Consider the following 23,093-nt stretch of genomic DNA (forward strand, 5'->3'; position numbering starts at 1 on the left):
TTTCTGATCCTAGATGATAATGATCCATATTGACCACATCCACAAAGAACTGGAATTAAAAGCTTGAAAACTGCTTACCAAAAGTAATAAACCCACAGCCCACACACAGCCTGCCCAAAGGAGCACCCAAAGGATCTCCTTGGTTATACTCCATTGGCACTCTATCAAACTGCTCTCCCTGGCATTCAGTGTTTCTGATGTTGCTCCATAGCTTTGAGGATACTCACTGAATGACATCACCAGGGAGGCAGAGCCTTAGTCGATGGAAGGGTACCACAGGATCAGCATCTGAAGGCATGATGCAGATGCAATCAGCATGACAGCAGCAATCCAATATATGGTCCTTGGACTTAGAACATGACATAACAGGCAGCTATCTAGCCTTTGCCCCATAGCTTTGAGAATGCTCACCCAGTGACATCACCAGAGAGGTGACGCTTCTGTCAGTGGACATGTGCCACAGGAGCAGCATCTGAAGGCTTGTGGCAGTTGCAGATGGAATCAGCAAGACAGCAACAGTCGAACAGATGGTCCATAGACTCAGAATATTACACAGCATGTAACATCTAAATTCTGATTATACAAAGCTGGGATATACACGTCTAAAACTCTAAAACTGGCAAGGGAGCATGGTCTAGATGTGTTTTAGGTGGGTGTAGGTAGGGCTACAAAGTAAACACATATTCCCCATTTTGGAAGGGGACTGCACATCTATGTTCAAACAGATCAACATTGGAATTTACAGTATACCTGCTACCTGGGACGTATAGGTTTCAGAAAAGTTCTCCATCTGAACAGCACACTACTGGAGGGATTAAGGGAGAGTCGCCACCTAAACCCCTCAGTGGTTTATATCTCTCCCCTCCCCCCTCCCCTTCCAAAAGCAAAATGGGCAAGGGATACCAGGTTCTACAATAGCTTCAGGAAAAACACGTATTTTTGTAAAATGGCCAATATAAACATGTATAATCCTGTTTCAGAACATTCTTGTGCATGTTCCATCATATACAAGTTTACGAGCCTGTGTTGATCTTGATGATATTTTAGATGTTGATGCTTATAAAATGCATTCCCCCCACCCCCACCCCACTCATAATCTGTGCATGAACATCCATTCCTGAATATATTTAGAATAGGCTCTACAATCTATTTGATCTATTTGTATCAAATACAATCTGTTTGATAAGGCATTTAGAGGTGGAAACACCACCACCAAATTAAACAACCAGGTTTAAGCTGATGTAAAGGAGAGGTAATAAATCATAATACTTTGCTGCACCAAAATGGATAACATAAAAAGTGTGTGAATATATAATATGAAATGCAAGAAGGTTAAAGACACTTAACCTGTACAAACTTAGATTGTAAGCGCTCTAGGAACAAGGAAACATCTAGGGGGTAATTCTCAAAAAGTTTCCTAAAGGTAGGCACTGGGATGATGTGCGCTAAGCGCAAATTCTATAACGGCAGTTATGGGTTATAGAATACTAGCGTAAATCCGCATTAACATGCCTAACTTTAGGCAGGAGCACTTATTCTACTTCAATGGCTGGCGTAAATGCTTGTGCCTAACTGTAGGCAGTTAGACGTATAAATGTTAGTATTCTATAACCTGTGCATGTAACTGCTTGATATGCCCCCAAAACGCCACCTGCCCCTCCGTGGTTCATGCCCCCCTTGAAGTTGCACGCTCTGAAATTTGAGCACACAACAGAATGCTGGTAAAGAGCAGTTATGAGCATAAGCTAATTGGTGCCAATTAGTTCCAATTGTAGCCTGTTATTGTAAAACCAATTATCAGCTCATTAACTTGCATGTACAACTGACCTTATTCTATAACTTCTGCACACAAATTTGTGCACTAGTCGCAAATTTGGGTGTGCAGCTTTCTAAAATTAGGGGGATAGTATACTTGCATGCAACTCACCTTGAGCTAGTACTGTACTGAAAAGGTGTGAGCTAAGTCCAAATAAATAAAAATAATAAAGAATGGAATTTACATAGAGTAAAAAATGTTGACTGGCTAAATTTAGGCAATTTTTTTCACATGAAAAGCTAATTGCTTAAATTCAGCTTAAAATTCTTCTAAAGACGGCTGGTTGCTCAGTGGTTGTTACTATTGAATACTTGGTGAAAAAAGGACTATAATCCAGAGTAACAGCCTTACTCTTTATTACACAATATAATAATAGGTATTGCAGCCTTCAAGGAATCCTGCTATAAGAAAAGAAACCTTTTTTCCCAGGAAACCTGAACCAAGACCAAGGATATCCTACCTTTGAAAGTGTAGTACCATAGTCATGTGACCATTCTCATCCAACCCTAATATTCCAATTTGCAGGACTGAAAGAATTTTCAGACTGTGTTAGTTTTAGATTTTTAAAACTAAAACCTGTGCACACTAACAGCACACTCTAATGCCATTATCATGCATTATTTATTTCAGGTTCTGTATTATTCCTGTGGACCTTTTGGTAGCTAATACACAATAATGTTATTAGTGCTCATTAACAGTTAGCAAATTACCCCTCCTAAGGAACACTTACTTACATCTTGTTGCTCTGGGCTAGGTTCCCAATATCCAGATGACGACACCTGTAGTAGAAGATCATCAGAAACAGAAAGTGGTGTATCTAACCCAAAGAGAGCAAGAACTGCTAAAGGAAAAAGAGGAAGAGATCAACAGGCTCCATGATCAGGTACCTGCAGAGACACAATTGGGCACCAGGGAAGGCGACATAGGCTGCAGGATTAGATACCTACAAGAACACAGCCGTATATCAGACGAGGGGAAGATGCCAAGGCTGTAGGGTAAGGTACTCATAAAGACAAAGCAGGACTGTGGGAAAGGAAGTAGAGGGAGTCCAATCTGTAGGATAAGGTACCTGCAGGGACCACAGATGGGCAGTGGCAAAAAGTGGAGGCATAGGTTTCAATATATTTGGGTTTTTTGAACTTGCTATATATACTGCCTTTCGTGATTCAATCAACAAAACGGTTAACAAAAATGAATCATTAAAGAGAGGATAGAATACTAGTCAATTAACAGGAAAGCATAGCAGAGCCAGATCAAAATTAGACCTGAGAAAGCAAAGCGACTACTGACTCTGACCATATCATCCTCAACACCACCCACTGTTGAATGCAACTTCAAAAAAGTATGTTTTCAAAGCTGCCTTAAATTTATTTTAAGAGGATTCAGTACAAATTGCAAATGGAAGAAAGTTCCACAGAAAAAGGGCCAAATAAAAAAATGCTAAGGAACAAGTCTAGGCGAGTACGAGATGCCTAACAGAGGTATCCAAAGGTTTTCACCCTGGGAACGAAGCGTACAATAGGGTACATATAAAATCATCATGGAAGATAGAGTGGAAGCCCTGTATAAAAAGCTTTGTGGGCAAGCAGAAAACATTTTGAATTGTACTCAGTACACCACCAGGCCAGCAAACAATGATTCTCATATTGAAGCGGTGAGACATGTTCAAACTTGGATGTAAACAATGAAGATCAGAAAGTCTAGTCCCGCAATACACTGAATTGCAATAAATTAACTTTTATGTACTGGTCCAAGCACCGCTTCTTATCTAAGGAGCTTAGATATATAGAAACATGATAGCATATAAAGGCCACATGGCCCATCCAGTCTGCCCATCCACACCATTCACTATCTTCTCCTTTCCCTATGGGATCCTACATGCTTGTCCCTTGCTTTCTTGATTTCAGATACAGTCTTTGTCTCCACCACCTTCACCAAGAAGTTTTTCCACATATCCACCACCCTTTCCATAAAAAAAATATTTCCTTAGATTATGCCTGAGCCTAAAGCCTTTTAACTTCATCCTATGCCCTCTCATTCCAGAGTTTTCTTTCAGTTGAAATAGACTTCTCCTATGGACCAACTCCATCCTGTTTATATCTTTTTGAAGGTGCGGTCTCCAGAATTGCATGCACCAGAACTTTGAGTCACCAAGCACAGAAACTGAGAAAAACTATAGTCAGAAGATACCAGATAACCTACTTCTAAAAGACATGGAGACCAATATTTAAAAGGACTTGTGCAGTTCTTTTAAATATTGATTTTTCTAAAATCTAGGCAATACTGATAACTTTGGATATATAAAATTGCATGACCGCATATTTACATAAAAGGCATGTGCAGAGGTTCACATGATACGAAGAGCTAGAGCAGGGAGTGAAGTACTCAGCTCATCGGCCTGCTTGGCTTCTTAGCTCCTTTACCACTGCAAATTTTTTATTAAAAAAAAAAAGCTCACTGGGTGGTAAAACCATCAAAATGATGCACTATCCATGGTTGATCTCAACGATATGACAATGAAACAACCATGGAGGAAGAAAGGCCGCAGGCTAGAGCCCATGATGGTGTAACTGCAGTGTCATCGCTCACAATTGGGTCAAGCCTGGGCGGTAGAAATTGTGATGGAAGTAACAGTGGTAGTCAAAGTGACACTGGATACAAAATTTCAATGATATTTGATAATCTTCCAATTTCTGCATGGTTTCAAGTTTATCAATGATAGGTAGCTGATTTAGAGGAGATGGCTACTGCCACAGAATGGGAAAAATCTGGCCTGCAGCCAAGACGTACTCCTGTAGAGGAGAAACTGGATTATCTTGAGAATCACATGAGAAGGAATAATTTAAGGTTGGTGGAATTGGTGAAGGAAGCGAAACTGAAAGGCTTTTTGGAGCAATGGCTGGGACGGTACCTACAGATTAAAAGCCCCGCAGTGCCTCAAGAAAACGGATCTCATCATTGGGAAGCTGAGTTGCAGACTTGGACAATATATTTTTGTCAAACAACTATTACACAATGTTGGTTCTCAGGATTTGTTTCCCTTAAGAGGTGGACCGCATTCCCTTTTTCTTTTCAAATATTCTTAAACTGTTCATATGGTTTGTTGTACACCGTATAGTCACCTTTATTGGCTCTTTTGTGGTACATAAAATGCCGTGAAATAAATAAATGTCACAAATGGCGGAAGTGGAGTGGTTGCAGTAGAAGGAGACATTTGATGGTTGCGGAGCACCCACGGAAGAAAATCACTAGTGGATACCTGTAGACTTTTTCCAGAATAGAGTGAGAGAGATCTGGTGCTACATGAGAACATTATCAGACATGACTAATGGAGAACATGAACTCAAAAAGGAAAACCATTATGCCGACCAGGGTAGTCTTTAGCAAACTGATTTACATGTATGAAACATGAGGCTGTAGCTTGATCTTGGGGGCCACAATGGACAGTAGCCTGCATCCAAAGGAACTTTGTGGGTGTGAGAATGTAAAAGTGAGTGGTAATAATTGGTATGAGTGACTGGCTTTGCAGGATTACAGTAGAGTGGGATGCAGACGGTACTTTATGCACTATCCCCCGGATTCTGTATATGATACTTTGAGTTGTGCTCGCAAATTTGGACATGCATCCAATTTGTGCATGCAACTTAATTGAATAATGAGTCAATCAGTGCCGATAATTTGGCAATAACCAATTATTGGCATTAATTAGCAATAATTAGAATTTACGCATGCATCTTTTTAGACATAATTCTATAAAGAGGTGTACATAAAATCTGGTCACAGGTGTTCTGAGCTAATTCAGAAAAAGGTGTCACCTATAGCTTGCCTGTTGACCCTTCCTTCTACAAGATTCATGGTTAAAAGACTCGTGCGGGGGGAGGAATTAGGGGTACATCAGTAACTTAGGAAGAAAAGGATCTTTACAAATGGGTTGATTTATATTCGCCCAAGTAGGGAACTAGGAACTGTGGTCATTGTTCTAAGACCTTATTACACCAGCATTGGAGAACAAACATTACTTTCCAACACAAGCAAAAACAGGTGAAGTAAACAAGGTAAATCTTAATAGGATAAAAGTCTGAAGTAGATTGGGGCAAATAAATACAGGAAAACAGCAAACAAAAACACAGCAGACCTGAAGCAGATGTACAAAGACTCATTATGGAGCTTCATTCTTACCTCTGTTGGCACCAGTATTTTTCCATCACTCCCCCACACCACTGGCATCACCATATTTCTTCTCTAATGCCCCCTCAGATGAAAAATGGCAAAAACTTGCCAAAACAGCAGTATTAACAGACAGGGAGTGTTGGTGATGAGATCTGAAGCTGTTCACAAGTGCAGTGCTGACAGGGAAGTGGAGTGGGGGGGAGGGGGGATGGGGGCAGGGCATGAGCTGTGTTTGGAGGTGGGGTCAAAATCTTCCACTTAGAAATGGCTCCCCATTGGCATCTCTATCATCAATCAAGTCTTGGTTTAAGAGAAATTAGGGCACCCTGCACTATAATCTCTTAAATAGAAATGAAGGTACTTCTATATCAGATAATCACGCAAAAGGAATTATTCTGGACTCATTTGCTCAGGGATATGACAGTACCTAATTGGCCCTTAGGCTCTGTCTAGCTAGCTATACTAATGAAAGGAACAATGCCACAGATGAAATAAATTATTATATTAGGTATAAAAAATTATATGTGGCAAATGCAAAACAGCTTACAAAAATAAGATTGTTCTCCCAAAAATATATTATTACCAAGATATATATATAAAAGATATTTGATTAGCCAAATAAAACTATATAGATAAGAGATAATACCACTAATCACACCACTAATATCCTAAAGATTATTTTGAGAACTTATACAACTAATATGTCTTGTGCAAAATACTGTTACAAGGTATTTAGTTCACTGGTGTGTTTAGAAAATCAGTTTCACTCTCCTCTCAGAGCCATCTATCCATCCACAAATCTTCTGTTCTTTTCTTTTCCATTCTTCCTCTTCAGTCCAGTTGCGTAGCCAGACGGCCAATTTTGGGTGGGCACAAAATTTTCTCTCTGTCTCTGCCCCCTTCCTCCCCTCTCCACATCTCCCCCGGCACCTCCCAATTCAAAATATACTTTAGCTCATAAAGATCCCCAAGCTCTGTCAGCTGAAAACTTCCTTCGAAGACAGCCGCAAATCCCTTTTACCAAGCTTGGCAGGCAGCAATAGCAACAATGCCTTGAGTCACCGATGCTGGCACCCCATGCATGCTTAGTTATCGGTGACTCAAGGATGTTGCCGCCATCTGCCAAGCTTAGTAGAAGGGAGTTTTAGCTGCTTTTAGAGGAGGTCCTCAGCTGATGTAGGTTGGGGATCCCCACCAGCTACAGCAAGGGTCGGGACTAGTGTTAGACACACTAGGGCCCAGACTCTCATCAAATAAAGAACAAGGGATCACAAATTAGAAATAAAAATATGTAGGCAAAAATTGAACTCGGAACCTCGGCATGTTACAGTGGAGAAATAAAATCAGAAATATATTTCTTTTTTTCTACTGAACACAATAAAATGATACCCGCTGTGCACATTTCTCAAGCTAACAAATTTCAGTTAATAAATTCAAAATAAAATGTCTTTCCTACCTTTGTTGTCTGGTCATTTTATTTTTCCATTATGTTGGTTCAAGTTTCTCTTTTCCACTTTCCTGTCTTTCTGTTAATTCTCCTTCAAGCAGCTGCTATTCATTTGTCTTTTCTCCACTCTCATTCCATTCCCTCACTACACTGACATATTGATGTTTGTTTCATTTTAGCTCTTTCCTATCTTTTTTCTTTCTTTCCTGCTCTCTGTCCACTCAAATTTCATCTTCTAATCCTTTTCCTTTTTACTTTTCAGATACCTATCTGATTTCCATCTCCTTCTTTCACCAACTAGCTCACCTATTCCCCATCTCACTCCTTCTCCAGCCTTCCATCTTCAATCTACTCCCCGTAATCACTATCATCCTCTCGTTCATTTCCTTACCACCCCCTTGGCCTTCCACATGGTTCCACCATCCCAGTGTCTGCCTCCTTCCAACCCTTCTAGCCCAGCATCTGCTCCCTCTTTCTCCTCTCTCCACCCTCTATCCCCTCCTAGCATCTTCCTGTCCTTTCTCTCTTTCCTCTTGCCCCTTCCCCCAGGATCCAGCATTTCTCCCCCTCTTCCCTCCTACCCACATTCCAGCATTTCTCCCTCACTGTCTTCTACCCCTGGATCCTACATCTCCCTCCTTCTTCCCCCTCCTCCGCCCTCATTTTCAACATTGTTCCCTCTTTTCCTCTTCTCTCTCACCCTTGCATCCCAAGTCTAACATCTGTTTCCCCCTTTGCAGCATCTCTTCCACCACCATGTAACATTTCTCCTTCATTCCTCTCTCCCCTGTGCAGTACCTTTTCCTCCCCTCCCAGGTCCAACATTTCTCCTTCTTTTGTCATTCACCCCTCCTTCCCTCCCCACCCTACCCTACATCCAGCAATTATCCCTCTCTCTCCCCCCATATCCCAATAATGATCCCCTTTCTTCTACTCTCCCATGCATGTCTCCCTCTCCTACACCCCCCTGCAGCCCAACAATTTTATCTTCTCTCCAACCCCCCCTCCATGCAGCATCAGGAGCATCATGGCACCAGCACGTTTCAAAGGGTTGCTGGCAGCATGTAAGAGAGAATTGCTGCACTGCTGCTGACTGACCCAGAAGCCTTCCCTCTGCTGCGCGATCTTCCCAGGAAATTACATAATAGTTGGGTGGAAGACATGGCAGAGGGAAGGATTTCAGGTCAGACTCAGCCAACAGCAGTGATTCTTACACGCTACCAGCAACCCTTTGAATCGGCGCAGCAGAAGAGAGAAGGCAGCTTCGGTCCCTGCATTTTTTTCTTCAATCGTCGCCAGCAGCGCTGCCATTCACACAGGCAGCTTCGCTCCCCTCTGCCGCGTCCATCCGGCCCACTCTGATGCACTTCCTGTTTACGTAGGGCCAGATGGATGCGGCAAAGGGGGGTGGAGCTGCCTGTGTGAATGGCAGCGCTGCTGGCGACGATCGAAGAAAAGAATGCAGCGCTGGCGGGGAGGACAACGAATTTGTGTGAGCGAGCGAGCGACGTGGGTGGGCGGGCCTGGAGGGAAAGTGGGTGGGCCTGGGCCCACCCAGGTCCACCCGTGGCTACGCCCCTGCTTCAGTCCAACCTTGGCATCTTTCTAGGTCAGATGATACCTATGGACCAATCACAAATGGCATAATTCTGTCCAGCAGAATTCATGGTCATGAAGAGAGGCTTTGTTATTAGCAAAGAAATTCTTATCAGACAGTAGCAGATGGTAGAAAACCTCCCTCTTAATGCTCATTAAAAACTTGGAACTATGTCAAGGAAAGGGTGGCGGCCATTCCATTTCTTTTGGAAGTTGTGGACGATCCCAGGGCCATGATGCTCGAGGTCCTGGACTATGAGTCTTCTCCTAGAGAGGTTGTGACTGTACTGTTGCATGAGATTTATTTGTAGCATTTGTATCCCACATTTTCCCACCAATTTGCAGGCTCAGTGTGGCTTACATTTGCCGTAGTGGCGGTTGCCATTTCCGGTTAACAGAATTACAAATGGTATTGCATTAAGGTGCGTACATACGTGGTAAAGAATGATACATTATGGTATTGCATATAGGTTCCTGAGTGATAGATTAGATTGTAACCTGTGTTAGGTCATCAATCATATAGAAATCATTTTCGACATTAGGAATTAAAGTGGTAGTGCTTGTTCATTAATAGCAGTGAGGTTAGTCAGTCAAGTGATAAGAATTCGGTTCTGTCTAGTTCATGATCAGTCTTATTATTTAGTAATTAGGATGGTTGTTTATGGTATGCCTTCTTGAACAGGTCAGTTTTAGTAGCCTTCGGAAGATAGCTAGGTCTTGCGTTGTTTTTATGGTCTTTGGTAGTGCGTTCCATAGTTGCACTACCGAAGGATGTAGGAGAAACTGGTTGCGTATGTGGACTTGTATTTTAGTCCTTTGCAGTTGGGTTAGTGGAGATTGAGGAATGTGCGTGCTGATCTTTTTGCGTTCCTGGCAGGTAGGTCTATAAGGTCTGACATATAGGTCGGGGCTTCCCCGTGTATAATTTTATGGACCAGGGTGCAAACTTTGAACGCAATTTGTTCTTTTAATGGAAGCCAATGTAGTTTTTCTCTTAGGGGTTTGGCGCTTTCATATTTCGCTTTCCCAAATATGAGTCTGGCTGCTGTGTTTTGAGCGGTTTGAAGCTTCTTAATGATTTGTTCTTTGCATCCGGCATAAATGGTATTACAGTAGTCTAGGTGGCTTAGCACCATTGATTGTACCAGGCTGCGGAATATTTCCCTTGGGAAGTAAGGTTTGATCCTTTTAAGTTTCCACATTGAGTGGAACATTTTCTTTGCAGTATTTTTCGCATGGTCTTCGAGTGTGAGATTTCTGTCAATTGTGACTCCCAGAATTTTCCTGCAGGACATTCTCATGTGAAACTGGGAGTCCCCGCTGTCTGTCTCAGTACTGCCCAGAAAGATCCATACCATGTTCCGGATTCACAGCACCCAGGGGTTTGATAAGACTCAGTTGCCTCATCATCCCCTTGTTGTTGAAGCCAATGCCATAAACTTCTGCTTCAGCATTTGGGTTCTTTAGGTATCACAGGCACAGTCTTTGCTTAGGTCACATCATTTTTGTCACAACGATCATTTTAGGTCACCCAGTCAGTTACCCATTCAGACTCCTTCCCTTTGACATGTAGTTTACCTCAGGGCTCTGTCCTCTCCCCATTATTTGTTAACTTCTTTGTCAGTTCATTGGCCACGCTAATCCAGTCGCTTGGGACGCTTACTTGTACACTGATGATTTTTTAATAGTGTACTTATATGAGTGCGTTAACACTTGGTCTTTAACCTCTCCAACAATGTCTGAATCAGGTGGCACAATGGCTTTCTGAACATTGGCTTGTCTTAAATCTCGAGAAAACGGTAGCTTGTTGGATCACCGGTTCCAAGTCCCCTTCTTTAGATAATCTTTCATTGCTTGATTGGCTGATTACTCCAGTTCCATCTTTTAGATATCTTGGTATCATTATTGATTTTGCACTGTCATTTTTCACCTCTCATTTCACAAGTGATTAAGACAGGTTTTTTCTTTCTTCACAAGTTAAAATCAATCAGATCCTTGCTGAATTTTTATTTACTTTGTACTCTTAGTTTGCTTTCATACCCTCGTGATATGATTACTGTAAAATTATATATGCTGGAATCTCTACATCAAATCTAAAAAGACTTCAAACTTTACAGAATATAGCAACATGTCTCATCTGTTGGACAAACCATTTTCATCATGTCAGTCCTTTATTATTCCATTTACATTGACTTCCTATCGAGTACCGTATCAAATTTAAGAATCTCACTTTAACTCATAAAGTGTTGTTTACTAATATTCCAGCATATCTTTCATCTCTCATCTTCCCATATACTCCTACACATACTTTGCATTCTCTTAATGACAATAGGCTGGTTATTCCTAGTTCTGCCAAAGCTCAATGGGAATCTACAAGAGCACAAGCTTTTTTCTTTTTGGCGCCTACACTATGGAATTCTCTTCCACAATATCTTCAATTAGACACTTCTTATCCTGCTTTTCGCAAAGCTTTAAAAACTTACTTTTTTTAAATTTGGGGGGCCTGAATATGGTCTGCTCCTGCACTGAGAGATGTTTTTTTTTTATAGATTGGCTGGTGTAAATTCTGCTTTGTATGAGTGATATGTCTGGTTAAAACACTATGGTACAGAAATGTATGTTCTGTGTTCTTACCCTTTCCTATTTAAAAATGGCGTTCCTTTCTACTTTTTATAAATATTACTGCATCTGTAAACTGCCTTGATTTGCTTGCAAGGTAGGCGGTATATTAAATTAATAAACAATCAACTATTTCCGGTGATGAGTATGAGGATTTTTTCCTTGGAAGCGATTCAGTATATTTTGAACTCCACTTCTATTTTTCTTAATAATGTGAACGTATACAATCATACCAGCTCTTCATGAGCATCTGGTGGGACTCAGTGCACAAGTTGCTAGATTTTGGCTGACACTCTCCCAGTGGAGCAGGCTGAGTTGCTTTGCCAGTTGGCCAAGCAGCAGAACGCATGTCATAAATTCTTGACCAGGGCGTCTATGCCACTTTTGATGTGGCATCCAGGATCTCTGCCCAAAGTATAGCAATCTGCAGATTCTCATGGCTACGTGTCTCAAACTTGGAACTGGTGGCTCAGCAGAGATCGGTGGATGCCACATGCCAGGGGGATAACCTTTTTGGAGAGAAGGTTGAAGAGATCACTGACCAGATCAAGAAGCACGCTGATATCTCTTCTGTCTCCCGCAGGGTGCCTTCTGCATATGCCTCCTTCTCTAGGCGGTCTTTTGGCAAATTGAGAAGGGGTGCCTACTACTTGCAGAGGCGTAGTTATGATCCCTCCTGTCAACCGCCTTTTCAGGCTCAGCCCCAGCATGCTTGTTCTTGTAAACAACATGTGCCTAAGGCCCCTGCTGCTCCCCAGTCCAAGCAAGGGACGAACTTTTGAGTGGCTCCAGTTGAGCATAATGCTATCCATGTGTCCATAGCTGCCAGACTGTTACGGTTGTTGAGACATATGATGTTCACAGTTTATGTGATGCCCACGACACGTCTTCATATGAGAACTGTTCAATGGACCCTAGCTTCTCAGTGGTGCCAAGCCACAGGGAACCTGGAAGATATCATCCGAGTGTCCCCAGAACTTGCTCGCTCCCTGTTATGGTGGACCATTCAATCCAGTTTGACTCTAGGACTTCCATTCCAAATTCCTCAGTCATAAAAAGTGCTGACGATGGATGCATCTAACCTAGGGTGGGGATCTCATGTAGATGGGCTTCACACTCAAGGTGCTTAGTCTGCCCAGGAAACAAAATCTCCAGATCAATCTCCAGGAGTTTCAGGCTATTTGGAACACTCTAAAGGCTTTCAGGGATAACCTGTCTCAACAAATTGTACTAATTCAAATGGACAATCAGGTTTCAATGTATTACACCAACAAGCATGGGGGCACCAGATCACGCATTCTGAGTCAGGAGGCCGTTCGGATGTGGCGTTGGGCTCTCCAGCTCTTTCATGCCACTTATCTGGTGGGCAAAAACAACAGCCTGACACACAGACTGAGCAGAGCCATACAACCGCACGAGTGGTCTCTCAACATGGGCATTGCCCTTGAGATCTTCTGGGCATAGGCACCCTCTCAGTGGTTCTCTTTGCCACTCACATCAGTCACAAGGTCCCTCAGTTCTGTTTTAGGCTCTAGCGTCAGATGCCTTCCTTTTTCATTGAGGGACAGGTCTTCTGTATGTGTATCCTCCCATACCTCGTGGGGAAGACTTTGTTAAAATTCAAGCAAGACCACGGGACCGTGATACTGATTGCTTCTTACTGGCCTTGACAGATCTGGTTCTCTCTTCTTCTGGAATTATCATCCGAAAAACCGTGGAAATTGGAGTGTTTTCCGACCCTCATCTCACAGAATGAGGGGTCTTCTATTCTTCTTCCCAACCTCCAGTCTCTGGTTCTCACGGCCTGGATGTTGAGATCCTAGAATTTGCTTCCTTGGATCTGCCAGAGGGTGTCTCCTAGGTCTTGCTGGCTTTTCCAGGAAAGATTCCAGTAAGAGGCATTATTCTTTAAATGGATGAGGTTTGCCATCTGGTGTGAAGGGAAGGCCTTAGATCCCATTTCATGTCCTACACACACCCTGCTTGAATACCTTCTACACCTTTCCGAGACTTGTCTTAAGACCAACTCCATAAGGGTTCACCTCAGTTCGATTAGTGCTTATCATCGACGTGTATAGGGTAACCCTATCTCTGGACAACCTCTAGTTGTTCACTTCATGAGAGGTTTGCTTTTGTCAAAGCCCTCTCTCAAACCTCCACCAGTGTCATGGTACCTCAGTGTCGTTCTCACCCAGCTGATCAAAGCTCCTTTTGAGCCACTAGATTCCTGCCATCTGAAGTACTTGACCTGGAAGGTCATTTTCCTGGTGGCTGTTACTTCACCTCGTAGAGTCAGTGAGCTTCAGGCCTTCCGTACCACCCTAAGTTCCTTCCTAAGGTGGTGGAGTTCCACCTGAACCAGTCAATTGTCTTGCCAACATTCTTTCCCCAACCTCATGCCCATCCTGATGAGAGCAACTTGCACACCTTGGACTGCAAGCAAGCATTGGCCTATTACATGGAGTGGACTAAGCCCCACATACAGTCCGCCCAACTTTTTGTTTCTTTTAATCCCAACAGGATGGGGGTTACCATTTGGAAACACACAATCTCTAATTGGCAGATTGCATTTCTTTCAATTATGTCCAGGCTGACTGACGCTGGAGGGTCATATCAAGACTCACAATATCAGAGCCATGGCTGCATTGGTAGCCAACTTGCAGTCAGCCTCCATTGAAGAAATTTGCAAGGCTGCACGTGGTCAAAGTCCACACATTCACATCACACTGCTGCCTTGATCAGGATGCCTGATGCAACAGTCAGTTTGGCCAGACAATATAGCAGAATCTGTTTGGGGTCTAGAATCCAACTCCACCCCCCTAGACCCATTTTCTTCTGTTCCAGGCTACACTCTCAATAGTTTGTATATAGTTTTAGGTTAATCTATGTTATGTCCTCTCCGTTGTGAGGCCCAATTGACCAATTATTGTTTTTCAGTGAGCCTGATAGCTAGGGATTCCCCATACGTGAGAATAAATGAGCCTGCTTATCCTTGGAGAACGTGAAGATACTTACCCGTAGCAGGTATTCTCCAAGGACAGCAGGCCTTATATTCTCACAACCCTCCCATCTCCCCTTGGAGATGTCTTCTTTTTTGTCTTTTATTATGTATTCTGTAGTATTGTACTGCTGTAACTGCGCTCTCATTGCAAATGGGAAGGCACTCGCACATGCTCAGTGGAGTGTGTCTCACACTCCACAAAGCTCTTAATAGCTTGTCATAAGCTCCAGACCAAACAACATGGGATTGTGTTACTCAACTGGCTAGCTCTGAATATTAACTTAACCGGTTAATTCCTGCAGCCAAAACTGAAACTGGATATTCAATGCCCCTCACCGGATACAGCCCAGCATTAAATATCTGGGTTCAGCACCACTGGAAGCAGGTAACCACATTGCCTGCCACCGGCTGAATATCAGTGGGTAAATGTGTGCATTTACACCAGCATTATGGCTAGCCTAAATGCTCATGCCTAAACATATACACAAGTACATACCAGATTACACTAGTATTCTAAGGAGGAAAGTAGACGCCTACTCTCCTGTATAGAATAGACTTCAATTAGGCACCTAAATATAGGCGCCCTTTTATAGAATTGCCTTAAATGTGTGTGTGTGGGGGGAGGATGATGTTGTTTTAAGTATGAAAACTTGGTGCTTGTATATCGGAATATCTATCTATATAAAACGCACCTCCAACGTTCTATTGAAGCCTCACCTGCAAGCCGGAAACGTCTCCCTTTGTGGTGGTGTAGATATCCGGTTTGCCCATGAGTGTCTGCCCCGCCCTCGCGTCAAACATGATGACGTCGAGGGTGGATCACTGACACTCAACAAATCAAGGAAGCCCATTGGTTAATCTCTGTTTCCACAACGCAGCCGTCATTCCCATACACTCAAAACCAAACAAAATCACTGCTGCACCCCGTCCCCCCGCCCACAGTCCCCCTCACCCACCCTCCCGCAGCCGCTCGCTCACCGTTCCGCTGCATCCCCTCTCCTCTCTGACTCTGGCCATGCAGCAGGACGATTACTACACATGAGTGGAAGTGACCCAATCAACTACATTGTAAGCAAGGAAGCCCATTGGTTAATCTCTGTTTCCACTCCCCAACACAGCCGTCATTCCCATACACTCAAAACCAAGCACACCTAGGAGCTGCTGATCCACATTGTTGTTTTTTTTTTCCTTCTTCCATCTGAAGCACGTCTAAAGCTGTTTCTACTGGATAAACTGCGCCTTAACAGCAGAGGCGTAGCCAGGTGGGGTGCAAGGGGAGCAGTCGCTCCCCCAAATGGATTTTGAATGAAATGGCACCTGTGTGGATTGGCCCTTCAGCCTTGCACTGGAGCCTGTTTTACAATAGGTCTGCTCCCCCTGGTGGCAAAACCTCGCTACGCTTCTGCTTAACAGGTAAAAGACAAAAGGTTTTTGTTTTTGGTTTCTTACTGCACACCTTTTTAATTTATTTGAAAGCTACCCATCTGTACATATGAATATCATGAAATCTAAATTAAATATCACTAAAACAGCTTTAAAAATTATTCTACCTGGTAGAAACAGCAATTTTAAACTCTGTATTTTCAGATCATTTGTCAGCAATACAAAGTTTATCCAGGTAAGTGCCCGTGGCTGCGTCAGTCTAGGGTTACCATATGGCTCCAGAAAAAGGAGGACGGATTGAGCCAGCCGGGTTTTACTTCCATTGCTTTCAATGGAAGTAATTGAGCCAGCCGGGTTTTACTTCCATTGCTTTCAAGCAATGGAAGTAAAACCCGGCTGGCTCAATCCGTCCTCCTTTTTCTGGAGCCATATGGTAACCCCACATCAGCCCCGCCGTTGCCTGTCAATGTGTGTCACTGAAAGAGTATGAGGGAGCTCCAGCTGCCTGTGGGTCACGACAGGACTTAGCTGCTGGACACCAGAAGCAGTGTCTCCTTAGGTTGACAGCAAATAGCAACCCCCCCCCCCCCCACCAAGCAGGGAGGGGACAGGACTGTGGAACTGGGAGGGAGGGGGACTATGGAACTGGGAGGGAAGATGACCCTGGAACTGGGAGGGTGGGGACCCTGAAACTCTGAGGGAGGGTGGAAGGGACCCTGGAACTCGGAGGGGAGATGATCCTGGACCTCAGAGGGAGGGGGGATGACCCTGGAACTCGGAGGGATGGAGGGGGGGACCCTGGAACTGGGAGGGAGGAGGGAGGGGCCTCTGATTCTCACACACACACTCTCTCACACAGACACACTTGCACCCAGTCGCACTCTCTCTCTCTCTAACACACACATACACATTCGTACATTCACTCTCTCTCACACAGTCAATCTCACAAACACTCTCTCAAACATACATACTCCGAGGAAAACCTTGCTAGCGCCCGTTTCATTTCTGTCAGAAACGGGCCTTTTTCACTAAGATATATATATATATATATATATATGTGTGTGTGTGTGTGTGTGTGAAAGAATATGACTGTGAAATATCAGACTATGAATGATAAAAAATTATCCTAAGAACTAATAAAGTCAATTCTCTGTATGTCACTACCCAAGAAAATGGCTACAAATGGCTTTATTGCTTTTGTTATACATTCAACAAACTGGTCAAGATGGATCTTATTTCCTGGGATAGGTTTTGGCTTAATTGTGGGGAAAGGGGATCCCTTATTCATAACTGGTGACATATATATTTTTAGCTAGTCATTGTAAATCCTGAATTCTGCAAACTAATTCTGTTCTTTTTTTGTCCACTTTTATATGTAAACAGTTTAGAGCATATTGGTTAATACGGAATATAAATATTATTACTATTATTATTATTCAGATATATTGATCTGAAACCCTCTCATGGATTGACACTTATCAGGGACCCAGCTGCCATTACACCCTATGGTAATCGTTCTTAGCTTGTCATCTAAAAATGTACTTCCCGCCAAAAGAAGTGGAATAGAACTAGCTATTCATATGTAGGGTTACTGATTTTAGGTTTCAATGAATAAATTCGCATAAAACTAACCTGTTCAAGGGGGGGGGGGTTCTAAGGTGGCGTCCTGAACACGTTAGCATTTCGATCAGATCCTCTGCTGGAATTCCTTCTATCAATTTCTTGCTAATATGCCTCACACAAAAGAAAGGGGATGGTAAAGGATCTTCTGCCGTCGGCCAGAACATCTTCCCCTATTCAACAGACGAATGACCGATACGCGACGAACCTTCCACAACCCGGAACGGATGATCCCGCTTTGAGAGCCGAAGGAGGAGCTTCGGCTGTCTTGGGCCCAGAGACATCGCTACCACCTCCGGATCTAAATCCTCCTCTGTGTCCTGTGTTCCGTGAACGAAGTGCAGAGGAACTAACAGTATCGGGAGTCGTTGCTGCGGGAGCCTCAATTGGCAGTGCACTAGCTCAGGCTGCAGGAGATGTGAACAGAGAGCTTTCAGCTCCCACAGAGTTCTTCCTGGAGGCTATTTGGAGAGCTATTCAATTCTTGACAACGCTTGTTTCAAAACTCTGCTAAAGAAAGAACCCTCCTTGTGAGTAAAATGGAAACATTAACTAACTCTTTAGAAACAGTAAAGCTAGAATCGATGAATCAGATACAACAAACGCAACAGGAAGTAAAATCTACTACTGATATATTAATTAAAGATAAAACTTTGGCTTCTAGAAAAATTGAGCAACTTGAAAATGATAATAGGCGACTGAATTTAAGGCTTCTTAATTTTCCTATGACTGCAGGACTAACCCCAACAGATTTCTTTAAAAAATATCTGTTAGAAATTCTACACTATCCCTCAGCAGCTATTCCCCCTTTAAATAAGGGGTATTATTTGCCTTTGCCTTCTCAATCTGGGGTTAATCCTAATGGACTAAGAAATTTACCACCGAATCAGGAGCCTTTAGAAATTCAAGATATATCAGCTTTACTGGAAGATTCATTGTCGGAAGTTACTAACAGGAGGACACTAATAGTCTCATTTGTCTTTGAATAGGACTTGAATTCTGTATTGAAACTTTACTTTAAAAATGCTTCAAAAATTTTTTGTGGAGAGAGAATATGGGTTTTCCCAGATGTTATAAAGACTACACAGGATAGACGAAAACAGTTTTTAGCTCTTAGAGAAGAGATGAGAGCGTTAGGAGCAACATTTTTACTAGCCTATCCTTGTTAATGTTTAGTTAGATATCTGGGAAATAAGTATGTTTTCTTTATACCAGAACAACTTCGTACATTTCTAGATATGAAAAAGCTCTCCAATACACCGAAGGAATGAGAGAAATGTATTGATTACGTATAGTATGTGGAAGTTAGGACAGACCATATACCTATTTGTGTTTTTCTTTTTGCTAAGGATCTCCTTATCTGTAAAATACCTCCCCCTCCTTGTATGTGGTCTAAGGAAGTCATAGTTTGCAGTAATAACCTTTAATAATTGTACTTAATGTCATAACTAATGAATGCATTCTATTTCTGTGTTTTTTAATTTTGCCAGTTAATGCTTGTAAAATATAAAATTAAATAAAATATTTTTTTTTAAAACTAACCTGTTCAAAAAGGCATACCCCACTGATCCAACTTAAATGCCTGATCCCTGCAACACAACAAAACTAAAGTACATAATGGAAAAAACGCAACTTTTCCGATGTACGCTTCCCTAATGTGGCTATGCCACATGAACTTCATCTTACCACAACATCACTTTGTATTTGTTCTCACCGGAGTCTGCAAACGCCTCTCCAGTACTATGTAAGGCACATTGAGCCTACAAATAGGTGGGAAAATGTGGGATACAAATGTAACAAATAAATAAATATAGCACTAGAAAGGAAGACAAATAGGTAAAAGAATCTGATAAACATAAACTTAATGGGACAAATGGTCCTCATATGCTGTCATCTGATATATCACCATATTCCTCAGCCTCTTACTGGCTCAACTCTTGAACATTTCGTTCCCCTTCCAGCTCTACATAGTTTTGTCACAAAGGAAAATGTGATCCACCTATATCTCATCATAATTCAAACTTTTCCATCAGAAAGGTATGAGATCCTCTTACTGTGGCTTCTTATAGCCATGAGCCTTTTTTCAAAGAATCGTATGACCTCTTTCAGCTTCTCATGAATAGTTGTGGCCTCTCACCAATCACTGATTTTCCTCTCTCCAGGTGACACTGCAGCACGTAGAGCTGGCCAACCTTAAGGAAGAATTGGAGAAAATTAGGCAGTTATACCAGCAGAGTGATCGAGACAGCACCCTCAAACAAGCCATAATGGATCGAGATGAAGCCATCATAAAGTAAGACTCTGACTCCTTTTGCAATCACTTGTAAACTAACCATATTTTTGTGTTGGGGGGGGGTCTATCTTCTATGTGGTTAATCTTCAAAAATGGCCAGGGCACTTTAGCTTGTCAAATTTTAATTGGCTATATTAAGCTGATTTTCAGCCAGACCTAAACAGCTAGATTTTTGACGGAAATAATAACAACTATAGCTGTCAAAAACCTAGCAGTAGACAGGCTTTTAAAAACATTTTTAATCTTTTTTTTTATTAACTTGGAAAAAATAAACAGTAAAAAAAGAAAGACGAATCCACCATATAGTAACAGCAACAAAAGAATATTCAGTTGCATTATCCGGTTAGATGAGGGCCTTTAAACATTAGTCAAATTTCTTTAGTTTAGTTAAGTACTTATATTCTGCATTATACCCACTAGGAGAACTAGGTAAATTACAGTGTAATAATATTAAAAATTACACAGTACATAATCACAAATTCAAAATAAAATGATCATTTCTTAAAAACCCTATTCAAGGGATTTCCCTAATTATACTACTAGCATCCAAATCCAGATAAACAAATTAAAAACTTTCTGACCGCTCAAAGGTACTCTAGGTCTCCCTGGCTAATCCAAACAGTTCTCGTTCTAAGACTCTCTTTTTTTGGAATATTTTTATTATTTAATGCAAAAGCTAAATTACAAAAACAGCTGAATAAAATGTACAAAACAATATCAATAACAATTTACAATAAGAAAAACCATAAAACCTCTCAAGCTTCAATCAACATATAATTATCCAACTACTCCTACTTGCTTTTTCATTTAGGCACCAGTAAGCCCTTTTCCTCTAATATCTTCTCATATTTTCTAAATGCATAGACCCATTGCCACCACAGAACAACGTGCACGTTACCATTATCTTTCCAATGGTTTACAATAACTTTTAGTGCCACTGTAATTAAAAAATCAAAAAGACACTTGGTAGATTTTGGAATGGTAGCTGAAAGAATTTAGGACTTCCAGATTTGCAAGCCTATTGGAAGGATATGTGGCAATGAATAGACAAATTAATGTCTATTCATTGCCACACATCCTTCCAATAGACTTGCAAATTTGGATACTCATATATCAAATGAGTAAAAGGGGTTTTTTTTAACTGCAGTGGTCAGCATTTTTTTTTAAATGCTGAGTGCCATGGACTTAATATTGTCCCCTATATTATCAGGATTATCAAACAAAAACACATTCCCATCCACCTGAAATCCAAACTTCCCAAACTCTTTGAGGATCAGCTTAGTAATGTTGGGTTTCTCAAGGTAGCCCTCTTGTACCCTAGGGAAACCTCTTAGAGGTTCCCTTACCTCACACTTAGTATGACATTATCAGCTTACCAAACAAGTGTCATTCTCCTGTGGGCTAGACAAGTAACTGGATCCTTTCTGACACCCACTCCAACCTTCCACTACTTCACTTGGGCAATCTACTCTTCTCCCTCCTGGGACGAGGAGGGCCACAGCCCTCAGTTGTCTCCTCCTTGCTTTTTCCTAGGCAACAAAGCATAAATGGGCTCTGTAGCAAATAAGTGTTAACAGCATTAGTGCACAATGTTAGTAAATGACCCCGCTTAATAATGTAGTCAGCTTCTTCTGTGTACATCTCAGTGTTAAGGAATGAAATTCCTAATCCTAAAGCAAAATTAGTGTGCGTTCAAAGAAGTATTTGCATAGAGATCACTCAAAAAGAGGGGAGTCTATACTAACTGCAAGGTCAGGGAGAACTCATAGAGGGGCAGTATCAAAACTTCTGTAACACTTACTGAGTGCTACCCCGGAGACAATGTAATCCACTGCATATAGCCCTCCATATAATACAACTTTAATTTAACACAATTCTTATATACCATCTCAGCCAGGAGCTCCATATGGTTTACAAATAGACAAAAAAAAACACCAATAAGACAGTCACAGTGAACGAGTCTACTAACAAATAATCAGCTAAAATATTTCTGTGATTCTCTGTATGTGGGAGTACGGGTATTTTGGCAGCACGATGTAAGCTTTGCCATTAATACAGAAGTTTCAAGTTTATTAAAATTTGATGTACCACCCTAGGGCAGCGACCTTCAGAACAGTTTACAATACAAAGATAAAAATAAAGTAAAATCTAATTATACATAAAAGTAACAGATTGAGAGGATAGAGTGAAGAGAGGAAAATGGAACGCCATATCATTAAAGAAAAGAAGAGAATGGTATATCATAGGAGAGTGTAAAGCTGAGATATGAAGTCTCTGCGGGACCCACAATAAAGTAGAAAGGCGGTTATTTGGATCAGGAGCAGTAGTCGTCTTTAAATAAAAAAAGGTTTTGAGAGCAGAGTGAAAATCGGTGTGGGCAGTCATAAGTATAAGTGGGGAAGGCAGAGCATTCCAAAGAGAGGAGCCTACGACACTAAAGATTTTAGAACAAATATAGTCACAGCATACATGTTGAAGAATGCTGCTGCTAGGCTGATCGTAGGACAAGGAAAATTTGAACATATCATGCCTGTGTTGAAATTGTTGCATTGGTTGCTGGTAATTTTAAGCATTTGTTTTAAATTGCTAATTATGGTTTTTCAGGTGGATTTTGGAACAATTTCTATCTGTTTGAAGCATGCTATTGAATATTACCACCCTGCATTATGTTCTGAGCCCCATCACATCATTCTCAAGCACATTATGCAATTTACTAGAGAGGTTGCATTCTTCTCTTGGACCTCTTTTATGGAACCAGTTGCCAGAATAGATGCACCATCTGTCAGAGGTTTCTCATTTTAAGAAACAGCTAAAGCCATATTTTTATTTTGTGGTTGAAGGATGAAGGAAGTAATGCTGTGGCCAAATTGAGCAGGGTGTGTGTTTTTATTGTTTTTTACTGTTGTGTTTTGTGTTATTTATGTATTCTTGTACCCCACCTAGATAACAGGTGGGTTAAAAATGTTTACATAAATACATTTCTGGAATAACCAAGTTTTCAACAATTTTCTCTATATAAAATAATTTCTTTCACACCCCAATGCCAATGGCAAGCAATTCCACATAAATGGGGAAGCAATACTAAACAATTTCTTACGAGTGGAAGTCAAATGAGTGGTAGAAGCAGGAGGCACAAACTTGTTAGCAT

The 23,093-nt window shown here is 41.7% G+C and overlaps 1 protein-coding gene across 1 annotated transcript in view; it reads left to right on the plus strand.

Moving 5' to 3' along the window:
* The window catches only part of BICDL2 (BICD family like cargo adaptor 2), a 300,101-nt gene that overhangs the window by 251,517 nt on the left and 25,491 nt on the right, over positions 1-23,093 (plus strand). The window contains exons 8-9 of the mRNA XM_030210010.1: positions 2,571-2,699; positions 19,815-19,945. Coding sequence (XP_030065870.1) covers positions 2,571-2,699; positions 19,815-19,945 — 260 coding nt within the window. The remainder of the gene's footprint in view (positions 1-2,570; positions 2,700-19,814; positions 19,946-23,093) is intronic.

The sequence above is a fragment of the Microcaecilia unicolor genome, chromosome 7 (genome assembly GCF_901765095.1).
Source record: "Microcaecilia unicolor chromosome 7, aMicUni1.1, whole genome shotgun sequence".
NCBI classification, from domain to species: Eukaryota; Metazoa; Chordata; class Amphibia; order Gymnophiona; family Siphonopidae; genus Microcaecilia; species Microcaecilia unicolor.